At 43.4% G+C, this 13,560-nt stretch overlaps 1 protein-coding gene across 2 annotated transcripts in view; it reads left to right on the top strand.

Moving 5' to 3' along the window:
• Positions 1 to 126: 126 nt before the first annotated feature.
• Positions 127 to 13,560, top strand: part of SMAP2 (small ArfGAP2) — a 49,547-nt gene continuing 36,113 nt past the window's right edge. Inside the window, exon 1 of one of the 2 annotated variants that reach the window (XM_033226955.1) lies at positions 127 to 660. In XM_033226955.1, the coding sequence (XP_033082846.1) occupies positions 558 to 660 (103 nt within the window). In that variant the 5' untranslated portion in view covers positions 127 to 557. The remainder of the gene's footprint in view (positions 661 to 13,560) is intronic. The other variant, XM_033226957.1, reaches the window with a different exon arrangement.

Below are 13,560 nucleotides of genomic sequence, written 5' to 3'. Positions count from 1 at the left end.
AGGCGTGCCCAACCCTTCCCTCCGCCCCCACCAAGCCCCGCCCCCCGCTTCTCCACCGATTGGTTGCCGAGAGGCGGAGCTGAAGGAAGAGCCCAGTGCGGCGCGGTGGGGGCGGGGCGCATGCGCGGGCTGGGCAGGGTGGAGGTGGGGAGGAAGAGCTGCCGGAAGTAGGCGGCGGAGGTGGTAGAGGAGCTGACGGCAGCTGCCAGGGAAACCGAGGCGCGGGACGCAAGGCCAGCAGACAGGCCGGCCAGAGGGTCATTTCTGCGTCCGGCACCCAGGAGGCTCGTGGTCTGCCTTTTTCTGGGCTGAGGGTCTCTAGCCCCGCAGCCTCTCCTGGACGCGGGCCTGTCCCTAAGCCCGCCAAGGGGCTGCGGAGTGGGGGACGGACGCCGCCGACCCGGGAAGGGGCGTCCGGCGGGGCCAGAGGAGAGGGCTCTCCCCGCTCAGGATTTGCCCCTGGGCGGGGGACCGGGAGTCCTCACCCCCGGACTGAGGCAGGGGTCTCTGGGGGCGAGGAGGGCGCGTCGCCCTCTGCCCCCGCCGGCACCCTGGCCATGACGGGCAAGTCGGTGAAGGACGTGGATCGGTACCAGGCTGTCCTGGCCAACCTGCTGCTGGAGGAGGATAACAAGTTTTGTGCGGATTGCCAGTCCAAAGGTAGCGCATCCCACCTGGCGGGCCAGGGGTCCGGCCGCGTCGGGGTGGTGGGGGTGGGCTGCGTGAAGAGGAGGTTTCTGGAGCTTAGGCCGCCCAACTCGGCTTGTAAGTGGTAACGCGTGCTGCGCTTGCAATGAGCCTGCTGGGCTTTCTGCTGCTCGGGGATTGGTGTGGGGAGAGCTTGCGAGGGCGACTGTGTGTGTGTCGGGGAGGGTGGAAGTGATGGTGCAGGTGGAAGTTGCCTGGCGTGTTCAGGTGAGAATGTCTGTATTTGAGGGCTCTGAATGAGTTCTGGGCCGGCTGTCAGTCCAGAGCTCCCAGCATGTCACTTGCAAAGCTGGGGATGAACTGCAGTGCATGCGTGTGTGTGTGTGTGTGTGTGTGTGTGTGTGTGTGAGAGAGAGAGGAGAGAGAGAGAGAGAGAGAGGAGAGAGAATGACGAGGAGGAGGAGGAGGGAAGTGAGATGGCGGAGAGGAAAACTGCTTAAATGATTTTTAAAGGTGGTGATTGTTGCTGCCTGCTCTTTAGTTAGCAACTCCTGTCATTTTGCAGCCTTGCTAAGATCTGACAAGAGTGCTTAGGTGGTTTTATTCCTCCTGGATATGTGCAGTGGGAAACTGCCTTATGCAGTGACACAGTGCGGATTTCTAGACAGCCTAGCCCTGGCTTGTAGAGTGCTTTGGAGGCCTATGTGTGAGTGGTGGCAGAAACTAGCCGATTATGCCTGTAGTGCAGGATCCGTTTAATCGGTGGAGACAGAAAGATGAATTCGATGAATTCGTTGCTTCTATGGTGATTACACTTCTAAAGGTGAAATATGATCATTGTAAATTGGCAGAACCATTTAGTCTTTGTTTTCTGTGCCCTAGAAGATTCATGATTTGATACAATTAAAAGTCTGTACAATAGGAAATCTTGGTTATTAGTGAAATGTTGGCACTTGACACTTATACAAGCTTCTGTGAATCTTTTTTTTCCTGTATTTTCTAATTCTTTTGGCATATAATTGGAGGAGTTGGGAAAATTATTTTCCCTTGGGTTGGGGAGAAATGAATAGTTATAATTTGAGGGCGACTATGCAGTGGATTTGCCAGGGTTGTTTGCCGTATAGCGTAGTGGGCACATACTATAAAACAAAAGATTCAGTTATATTTGTATTTATCTGTTTTGAGAAAGGAAGGAAATACTTAATTGATGCTTTCACATAATTACCTTTTATTTTTGAAGAATAAGGTTATAAAAGGAGAACAGGGGAATGATACAATGTGACACCTAGTAATGTGTTTTAGTGACCTCTACCAATATATAAATGGAAGTGCCATTAGGAAAACAAATTCCTAGACTTATTTCCTGACTTTTTGCGTTAGCAATAATTCATTTTAAAAAGTATTTTAGAATCAATTTATGTTGAGTATGTTAGTGTCTTATAGGTTGATTACTGTTAGATCTTCTGTTAAATCTATTGGAAGAGTCTGTTGATTTTAGGAGCGTATCTTGGCTTTATTCAAATTCCCTTATGTCCTCATTTGACAGATCTTGAGTCACAGTGAAGCACCCACTGGAATGAGCATTGCTGCATTTGGAGAGTCAGATGCCATTTTGGTGACTAGAAGTCCCCCCCCATTTCTCATATTACCCTTGTACTTACTCATATTCCAATAAAATACAGCATATAGAAGAGAGAAGCTGATTCACTACTTCTTCCTCCACATTTCCATTGCTTTTTATTTATTTTATTTTTTATTTTTATTTTTTTGAGACAGATTTTCACTCTTGTCGCCCAGGGTGGAGTGCAATGGCGCAATCTCGACTCACTGCAACCTCCGCCTCACAGGTTCAAGGGATTCTCCTGCCTGAGCCTCCTGAGTACCTGGGATTACAGGTGCCCACCACCATGCCCAGCTGATTTTTGTATTTTTAGTAGAGACAGGGTTTCACCATGTTGGTCAGGCTGGTCTCAAACTCCTGACCTCAGGTGATCTACCTGTCTCGGCCTCCCAAAGTGTTGGGATTACAGGCTTGAGCCACCGCGCCCGGCCGGCCATTGCTTTTTATTAATAAGCTTACTGGGGATCAGGTTATGAAATATCAGTTAATTCTTAATGAGAACTAGTAACTGCTGGCTTGTAAACTTTATTAACTACTGTTGATGGTAGACTCCTGGATCCTCACACAATTTCTTTTCAAAAGTTCGTTTTACATTTTACCAGGTGGCTTCAGTGACTTGGTCATTGTATTGAGATGACAATGGGTCAGTCATCTTTCGATTATGACAGGCATTTGTTGAGGCCTCTGTTTATCCAGTTTATGAATTATCTATCCCATTCCACCCCTCGAAGCCCTCTCACTCTTTTTCCCCTACTATTTTCTAATTTTGGTTGTCATAATGATCATTTGGACAACTATCAGATTGTTGAAGGAAAAGATGTTTGGATCAATAAATTGTTACCTGTTAGTGCTGATAAAAAAACACATTTCATTGGAGGAAGAATTTAAAAAGTGTTGGCTAAAATGAGAATTGGGTTTCAGTTTATTTACCTGTATTCCTGTGTCCTTTCCTAAAAAATTGGAAGTTAACTGTATAGGATATGGTGAGTGATTGCTCATCTATTAATATCCAGTTAGACGATGTGGCGTAGACTGTAGACCTATGAGCAGGTATTTTTGCAGTGTTCCAAAATATAACTCTTTGGCAATGACTTTTATTTTTAAATTCTTATACTTATTTAGAAACATTTATTAGTTGACTTTTAAAGTATGTGATTTAAACTTCAGAATAGAGGCTGGGTGTGGTGGCTCAAACCTGTAATCCCAGCACTTTGAGAGGCCGAGGAAGGAGGATCAGTTGAATCCAGGAGTTCAAGACCAGTCTGGGCAACACAGTGTGACCTTGTGGCTACAAATAATTTAGAAATTAGTTGGGTATGGTGGTGCGCATCTGTGGTCCCGGCTACTCAGGAGGCTGAGGCAGGAGGATCACCTGGGCACCTGAGCCCAGGAGGTCGAAGCTGCAGTGAGTCATGATCGAGTGCCACTGCGCTCCAGCCTGGGAAAGAGAGCAAGACCCCGTCTCAAAAATAAAACAAAACAAATAAACATCAGAATAGAGAATAAGCATGTGTTCTTTTTACTTTGTACAAGTTTTGTTGATCCTGGGGTTTTTAACTCGCTTGGGCACGAGTCTCACCAGTTTCTGGGGCCACGAAGCCATTCCAGTAATTTCAGTGTGGGAAAGGAAACTTCTTTGGTGCTGCCTTTTTAAGAAATGGTATGATTTGCTCTAGGCTCAAGATGTGATTTCTTCATTACCCAAAGCCCTGGGGTTAATGTGACTTTTAGGGTGAACTTTTGGATTGACTTAGGTAGTGATAGAACAGAGGACAAAACTACTGAAAATTCCAGCTATGTGAATGGTAACTCTGGCTGATTTATTGAGGCTGGCTTCCATTTTTGGATATGGGTCATATTTCCTTTGCACTTAGGGTCATACTGGTCCAAGATTTAACTTCTAGCTCTGCAGTTCCAGATTTTATCGGTGTGTCAGAAATAACTGCTAAGCCACCCCTTCAGAGACTATGTTTTAAACTGGACACTATCTTATTTACTATGAAAGGATCTACAGTTGTCCTTTGGTATCCATGGGGGATTGGTTCCAGGAACCTTCTGGGGTACTAAAATCCACAGATGCTCGAGTCCCTGATACAAATGGCGTAGTGCTTGCATATAACTTTTATACATCCTCCATTATACTTTAAATCATCTCTAGGTTACTTATAATACCTAATACAATGTTAATGCTATGCCAGTAGTTGTTACTCTGTATCATTTAGGGAATAATGACAAGGAAAAAAGTCTGCACATGTTCTGTACAGATGCAACCATCCATTGTTTACTGAATATTTTCTTTTTTTTTTTTTGAGACAGGGTCTTGCTCTGCCGCCTAGACTGGAGTGCAGTGGTGCAATTATAGCTCACTATAGCCTCAGACTCAATCTGTCCTCCCGCTTAGCCTTCCAAAGTGCTGGGACTACAGGCATGTGCCATAGGACCCAGCCATGTTTTCGAATATTTTCAATCTGCAGTTGGTTGAATCCACAGATGCAGAATCCATTTCTAACAGAGGGCTGACTATACCTTTCTGATGACCTAAATATTTGTGTCCACTATTGGGACACTCCTTTCTTAGTGTCAAGGTTTGTGAGAAATTAAGAGCTGTTTGATGGGCAAAGATGTATTTATTCATTTACTGGATTATCTACAATTGAGACAGGGTCTCACTATGTTTCTCAGGCTGGTTCTAACTCCTGGGCTCAAGGAGTCTTCCCGTCTCAGCCTCCCAAAGTGTTGGGATTACAGGTGTGACACATCATACCCAGCAGAACAAGGAGTTAAAAAGTACAAGACGTTTGATCATCTTGAGGAATATTTACCTCAGACTGAAACACCAGATGAAATTCTAGAGTCTGACAGAAAGTGTAATAATTTTTTGCTTTTCCCTTCTTCTGCTATATCCCATCTCTGAAATGTTTCACCCCACCCAACACTGCCTGCGTTCCAACTCCTATTGTATATTTTTAAATTTACATTTAAATTTACTTTCTGAAAAAGGTAGCACTTTCATGTAGTTCAAAATTCAAAAGGTCCAAAGGGGAATATATACAGTATAAAATCATTCTCCTGTCCCTCATCTCTGAGCCACCATTTTCCCTCCCTGGAAGTAACCATTGTTGGCAATTTCTTTTCTTTTCTTTTTTTTTTTTTGTGAGACAGAGTTTTGCTTTTGTCGCCCAGGCTGGAGTGCAATGGCGAGATCTTGGCTCCCTGTAACCTCTCCCTCCCGGGTTCAAGTGATTCTCCTGCCTCAGCCTCCCAAGTAGCTGGGCACCCTCTATTTTTAGTAGAGATGGGGTTTCACCATGTTGGTCAGGCTGGCCTCGAACTCCTGACCTTGGGTGATCGACTTGCCTCGGCCTCCCAAAGTGCTGGGATTACAGGTGTGAACCACCATACCTAGCCCATTGTTGGCAATTTCTTACGTGACTTTTAAGAGATAATATATGCGTAGACAAACAACAACATTTAAATATATTTCTTTGCAGTGCTTTTATGCAAACGGTAGCATATTGCCCACAGCTCTTGACATCTGCATTTTTCAATCAACAGAACATGGAGAGCATTCACTTTCCATGCACATTGAGGAGTGCTTTGTTCTTTGAAGGTGTTTTCTAAGGCTATGACCAAGTTATCTTGATTAAGTTGAAAGATATTCTTAAATGATTTGGAAGACACTGCTCTTTTTTTTTTTTTTTTTTTTTAAGACAGAGTCTCGCTCTGTCACCCAGGCTGGAGTGCAGTGGCCAGATCTCAGCTCACTGCAAGCTCCGCCTCCCGGGTTCACGCCATTCTCCTGCCTCAGCCTCCCGAGTAGCTGGGACTACAGGCGCCGCCACCTCGCCCGGCTAGTTTTTTTTGTATTTTTAGTAGAGACAGGGTTTCACCGTGTTAGCCAGGATGGTCTCGATCTCCTGACCTCGTGATCCGCCCGTCTCGGCCTCCCAAAGTGCTGGGATTACAGGCTTGAGCCACCGCGCCCGGCCTGACATTGCTCTTTCTCTCTCTTTTTTTTGAGACGGAGTCTTGCTAAGTGCAATGGTGCTATCTTGGCTCACTGCAAACTCCACCTCCTGGGGTCAAGTTCTCCTGCCTCAGCCTCCTGAGTAGTGGGGATTACAGGCACCTGACTAACTTTTATATTTTTAGCAGAGACAAGGTTTGACCATGTTGTCAAGGCTGGTCTCGAACTCCTGAGCTCAAGTGATCTGCCCACCTTGGCCTCCCAAAATGTTGGGATTACAGGCACAAGCCACCACGCCCAGTGGACTCTGCTCTCTTTGAAGGCATCTTAGAAAGTGTCCTAGGCCCATAGACACATATAAGCCTACCGTTAAGATGGCAGAGAGGCAGAATAATGGAAGAGTCTGTAGACTTGGTGTTGGAACAGCTAAACTCCTTTACTTTGCTTATTGCAGCTTGGTGACCTGATTCCACATACACCTAACTTTCTCAGTTTAATTTTCCTAGTTTGAAAAACGAAAGTGCTTTGTAAGCTAATGTGTTACACAAATGTCTGCATTATTTATTTTCACCATTGCTGATAATAAATTTTTTTATCTTGATTTTATTAGCTTTACTTTTGACTTTATTCCCTTAAGATAGTCTGGTTACTGGAAGCCACAGTTAGAATGACTCACCCAGTAATTCCCTAGTCTTTAAGCCAAAACCATTTTCTATATATGGAGTTCTGGCATTTTTGCAAATGTGCTTTATGGTACCCTTGAGGATGGTCTCTGGATATTTCCTGATTTCAAACTCGTATGAAAGATTAGACCAGGGAATTTCTTTGGGTAGAAATTTTCTCATAGTTGCCTTAAATTTCAACTCATGTACATTAATCTTTAGCTTTGCTTTACATTTGTTTTCTGTTGATAGCCAAGTCACTGCTTGTTAAATATTCCTTAGAAATGAACTTTCCTATCAATTTTAAATTATTTTAGCTGTATCTGTGGCACTTTTTTTTTCTTTTGAGATGGAGTCTCACTCTGTTGCCCAGACTGGAGTTCAGTGGTGCAGTCTTGGCTCACTGCAGCCTCCGCTTTCCGGGTTCAAGGGATTCTCCTGCCTCAGCCTCCCGAGTAGCTGGGATTACAGGCTCCTTCCACCACACCCAGCTAATATTTTGTATTTTTAGTAGAGACAGAGTTTCATCATATTGGCCAGACTGGTCTTGAACCCCTGACCTCAGGTGATCCGCCCACCTTAGCCTCTCAAAGTGCTGGGATTACAGGTGTGAGCCACCACGTCGTCTGTGGCACCTTTTAAAAAGTAAAAATTCCAATGGAGCTAAACAACAGAAGGAGTTCTGCTTCCATTTCTAGTTGTTAAATGCCTTTCTCTAGCCAAGATCACATACATTTCTGGGTTTTTACAGCTAGTGCACTGTAACTCTGACAGTCATGGGTAGATTGATACAGTTTTACTGAAAGTGATTTATCAAAATCCCCATTAGATTGTCTTTTAATGTCAACATATTAAACCTGTTCCCTGAGAGATACTTTCCTATTTGTTCTCCTTGCCCTTTAAATATCATTTGGTGCCAGTGAGATGAAGAATAGAAAATGTAATATCTTTTAGGGGAACTTTGCAAGCCTGAGATCCCCTACTACATATAGTCATTCAGAAAATGTTTCTTAAGCACTTACTACCTACTTTTTCTCAGACATTGTACCAGGATATATAGATTAAAAGAAAGGGTTTTTGGTCTCAAGGATTTTATGGTCTAATGGGGAAGCAGATGTGTACAAATATAAATGATGCAATATAGAAATTATTGTGACATGGTATACAGGGAGAAATGAAAGCACTGAAGAAGGCAAAGAAGTCTTCCTCAGGAAGTCATGGCTTCAAAGAGAAAAGTAGGCTGTGTCTTAAAGGATAAGCATGATTTGCCAAGTGAATTTAGGGAACTTTGCATTCTAGGAAGAGGGAACAGAATGTGCAAAGCCTCCGAGGTGCACTGTTTTGTATGTGTGTGTGTGTGGGGGGGGGGGATTCTTTAGTATATTTTGACTGCATTTTGAGGAGTGATGAGGAGTAGAGTTTGATAGGTAGTTAGGATCCTGTAAGGTTAAAACCTGAGCTCTGTGGTTGACTTGCTCCGTGACATTGAGATTTTGAATATGAACTATGCTTTAGACTTCCTGTTGTGTAAGAAGCCCATAGTATTGTAGGTCTACCTGCTATTCACATGGGGTTATAAATATTGCAGGCATGAAACACTGCCTAATCGCTGAATAGTAAGAAAGGTCTGAGCACGGTGCCCATAAATTCTCCTTTGAAATGTACCTTTGTGGTTACATTAAATTATTTTAGCATAAGTCTAGTGAAGTGCCAGAAGTAGATATTATGTTATTTCTGGAGCTCGTGATGTTGATTTTTGAGGCTGAACATGCTCTTAGGCTCAAGCAGGTCATATTTGGAATACCTGATGTGTGCTCCTGGTTGCTCAGTGCTTAGGATGCATGAACAGGTAGCAGCAGTCTCATCTCTCAGTATATATACTTTTCAGCAAATCTTTTTTTTTCTAGATAAATTAGAAAACTACCTTCTTTCTGCATTTTTCATCTGATGTCATTATGGTATGTAGGTGGCAGCTTTCTTGGGCACAGTTGTCTATATAACTCTTCACCACATGAGTCATTGTCTGTTTCTGTTCTTCTGCCTGAAAATTCCATCTTGGAAATTGTGTCATGCAATCAGTGACTGTAACATTCTACTTGTTATGTACATTGCCACTGGCTTTATATGTTGATGGACTCTACCTGCGCTACAGAGAAGGGATATTGCCACTGGCTTTATATATTATGTTGATGGACTCTACCTGCGCTACAGAGAAGGGATAAAGTGACTTATTAAATTGAGTCAGACTCAGTTCCTCCAAATGGTATTTCCTGTAAAAATGATGCCAAGCAAGAATCTGCATACAACATACATATGCTTTACACTGTACGCACACAGTGCCTATCTTTTGTTATTGTGTCTGTTTAAATCCTTATCACAGTTGTACTCCTGTTTGATCAAGTGGCCAGTTTAACTAGATACTAGCTTTGAAGAAGTTCTGTCTTGGCCCCTGGAATGTGACAGTTCCTACCACATTGAAAAGGTAAGAACCAAGTCTTTGTAGAGTAGAACACCTTAAAGTTAATCCACTTTTATCAAATTCCTCTATTGTTAAAGCAACAGTCCTGTATTGGCTAATTTTAAAAATCGTAATGTGCCACACTTTACCCGTCCCTAGAATGTAAGCTAGGGGACAGGGGTCTATGCCTGGTTTGTTCACTGTAGTATTCCCAGCACCTAGAACAGTGCTTGGCACAGACCAAGCTCTCAGTAAATATTTGTTTGAATGCATGAATTGATTTTGTCATCTGTAAATGTTTTGTTTCATATTAGAAGATACCTTTTCTAGGTTATCTGAATAATTGTTTTAATTCTTAGGAAAGCTATTAATTTTCTGAAAAATAAGTTTTAAAATATGTTTGGAAGGTCCTATGTCAGTCAAGGACCAGTCGGGAACAGAAGCCACTGTTGGTCTTATAAGCAGAGGGAATTTAAAATAGGGAATAGGTTACACAGCTGCTAGAAAAGCCAAGGAGCTAAACAGGCTGGTGAGGCACCCCATCGATTAGCAATGCCTGGGAACTACTGTGCCCACAAGGAAAATAGATGGTACACTGGTGTCACCAAGGGCTGGAAGCCCCTGTGGTCTGGTGTGAGCTGAAGCATGGAAAGAGGAGCTGTCTGGTGACAGCTGGAACTCGGCCGAGTGAGAGAGTGTGTTACCCTGGCTGCTCCCTGCTCCTGCCTCTTATCCTCGTCAGTGCCTCCCATTGATGAAACTTATCCCGAAATCATTTGGCAAAGGGAGCCTGGGAGATGTAGTTCCCTGTGATCCCAGCGCAAACAGGCAAAGACACAAAGGCACTGAATTCTCCAAGATGTAATTTCTTTCCCCTTATAGTATTTGAATTATTTTGGACAAGAGAACAGAAGGTTTTCTGGCAGATACAACGTTGAGTGCTTCTAAAGGATCTTGACTGTTGGTGAAACAATTATTAGTCCCAGGAAGTAATGTAACAACTCATAGTTTATATACTTAGGGGGTATGACTAGGCAAATTGGCTCCTATATTGAAATGTATTTGACTGTTGGCTGCTGCCAGGAGCAACTTAGGTTACTCAGAAAATAAGTTCCCACCCTGTCAATTCTGAGAAGTCTTAGGTATGGTGTATCCACATTGAGTACATCTACAACTGGACAGCTTGAATTAATAACAAAGAAGCCATACACAGAGAATGCTGAGGATTGCAGCCTTAAAACATGGTACAGCTCACTCTTTTTTTTTTTTTCTTTTTTTCTTTCGTTTTTTGGAGACAGAGTCTTGCTCTGTTGCCCAGGCTGGAGTGCTTTGATGCCGTCTCAGCTCACTGCCATCTCTGACTCCCGGGTTCAAGTGATTCTCATGCCTCAGCCTTCCACGTAGCTGGGATTATAGGTGTGTGCCTCCATGCTCAGCTAATTTGTATTTTTGGAGTAGAGACAGGGTCTCACCACATTGGCCCGGCTGGTCTCAAACTCCTGGTCTCAAGTGATCCACCCTCCTTGGCCTCCCAAAGTGCTGGGATTGCAGACATGAGCCACCAAGCCCGGGCCTCAGCTCAGTCTTTTCTTTATAGTTAAGGTGACTGCAGTGTGGCTGTTTTATCTTGTGCTGCATGTCAGTTTGACTAGTCTTACTGATTTGTTTGTTTTACCCCACAACTTCAGATAAGTTTGCACTGGGTGAGGCAGGCAAGATCACTGGGTCTGTTTTCTTCTACCCTGACCTGAAAAAATATTTTGTCTTGTAAGGAATGTTGCTGCTGCTGCATTTAAGGGCAGAGCTTTCCAAGTTGTGGCTACTTGTTTTCTTCTTGATTATAAAAGTGTCTAATGAGTTATATGAGACAAGTTCAGCCCTTTCTAGAAGTGCTTTTTTTGTCAATCAGGTCACCTGCATTTGGGCCTTTGCTGTATTAATGGAATTGGTGGAACTAGGCCAGCAGAGTTTTCAGTGCAGTGTGAGTATGTTTGCTTTTAGGCTGTTACTTCCCACAGAGGCCACAGATAAAGGACTCTCATTGTTTGAGTGAAGTCACCAACTGTAACAATTGCATAGGTTTCCTTGTTTCTTTCTTTTCTCCAAAAAACTCATTTCCTCTTGGCAGGCAGTTACTATAATTCACAGGTGTAATGAAAATGTAATTTGGGATTTGAAAAAGCGTATCAGACTGCTTTCCAGAGTACCGGTTCTTTTCAACTGGTCCATTTCAACTTAAGAGATCCATCTGGCTCAAGCCTGTAATCCCAGCACTTTGGGAGGCCGAGACGGGCGGATCACAAGGTCAGGAGATCGAGACCATCCTGGCTAACACGGTGAAACCCCGTCTCTATTAAAAAAAAAAAATACAAAAAAACTAGCCGGGTGAGGTGGTGGGCGCCTGTAGTCCCAGCTACTCGGGAGGCTGAGGCAGGAGAATGGCGTAAACCCGGGAGGCGGAGCTTTCAGTGAGCTGAGATCCGGCCACTGCACTCCAGCCTGGGCGACAGAGCAAGACTCCGTCTCCAAAAAAAAAAAAAAAATCCATCTATGCATTTTTGAAGCTTCATATTTAATACATATAGTATTTCACTGCTGTGTTTGACTATTCCGTTTCCTACACTTTCTCCTTCCCTACCCTATTCTTCTGGATCCTGTGTTTCCCCACAGGCTTTGTGAATTCCGGTCCACTGATGGCTGAACTGCAGGTCTCTCCCCAGTGGACAGCCCCAGAGATGAGCCAGATCTGCCTCAGCTGTGGCCATCCGTCAGCGTAAGGTTGCTCTGGTGGTCGTCTTCAGTTTGTCCAGCTCTTCCCCTTATCTCCCATCCTCCCTCATGTGTGGCTGAAGCTTGCCCTGGAATCCCTCCTTTGTAGCATGTCACTGGGTAGTAGTAGAATTTTATTATTGTTGCTTTTTTTCATTTTCAATTAACGTTAAGTGATTCTCTGACAAATTTTGTGGACCATAGCCCTCTTTTCCCCTCAGTTTACAGATTTCCTGTAGGAATTCTGGTTTGCTTTTAAATACATATAGAATACAGTTTATTTAAGTTCTGGATTTCATAAGCTCACTTGGAAACTACTTTTTTTAAAAAAAATTTCAGGTCAAAGCTTCCAAGAAGAAATTTCTTAATCTGAAACAATGAGAACTGGGTTCCTCAGGCCTCATGTCATTTCCCCTCACCCACAAACCAAATGTGTAATGCTCTTATTTTATGATGTGTTGCAACAGTGAAGCAAATGCGAGAGGGGGAGAGACCTACTCTCAGCTGTAGCTGATAAGCGTGTCCTAGCATGGTGATTTGAGCAAATAGAGCACCTTTTCTTTTCCTTTTCTTCAAATAGCCGTGCTGTCTTTTGCAGCAGTTGCTGGTGATGGAAGACCATAAATCGCCAGGCTCTGTCTACCACAGAGCTTACATCTTTAGATGTGGGGTTACATGTTAATCCTGCAGTGTTACTTCACCTCATTGGTCCAAAGTGCACACACAGTATATTTTGTCGTTTAACTTCCTCTTTTCTTGTCTAACTGGAAGTCCCCAAATGTGTGGATTTAGAAAATGGTTCTATAGTGTTTCTAGTTTTGAGTTAAGGAAATTTTGTCTGAATATTACTTAGGTGGTTGTTTTTGTTCTATGCCTTCAAAAATAATTTCATACAGAATTTTCTGTGTGAACTGGTGACGTCATATGCTGTAGTGTAAAGCTTGTAGAGAAGGGGCATTGGTGTATTTTTGTTGTTGTTGACACTTTATCACTCCTTGTAACTGACACAAACCCTGAGAAGAGAAACAGGAAGGAAACTCCCTGTTCTTACCATGATGCTTTTGTTCAAAATAGCTGAAAACAGCAGAGCTGACGGAAACCAATTTGAGTGTGACAGCTGATTTAAGAAGGAATGAATTAAGAGATGCAGGCTCTTCTGCTATGATGAAATCATTTTTACTGAAAGATTAGCTGTTTGGAACAGGGATTGACTTTGTCTCTCTGAAAGTAGGCATGAAGAGTTCGGTTAGAGGAACTGTTACAGATGGAGGAGAAACTTGAGGAAAGGTCTTTCCTGTAGTGTGACTACAGTATTAACATTCCCAGATTATATGAAAGAGAGAGGAAGCTTCATTAAATGCAACATTGGAATCAGGAAGACTCCAGCTTGGCTCCTCTGAGCATTCTAACTTGTTCTGAGTCTCGTCTCAACAGA

Source organism: Trachypithecus francoisi, unplaced genomic scaffold (assembly GCF_009764315.1).
Source record: "Trachypithecus francoisi isolate TF-2019V2 unplaced genomic scaffold, Tfra_2.0 Lachesis_group12, whole genome shotgun sequence".
NCBI classification, from domain to species: domain Eukaryota; kingdom Metazoa; phylum Chordata; class Mammalia; order Primates; family Cercopithecidae; genus Trachypithecus; species Trachypithecus francoisi.
This window is presented reverse-complemented; position numbering and strand designations above follow the sequence as displayed.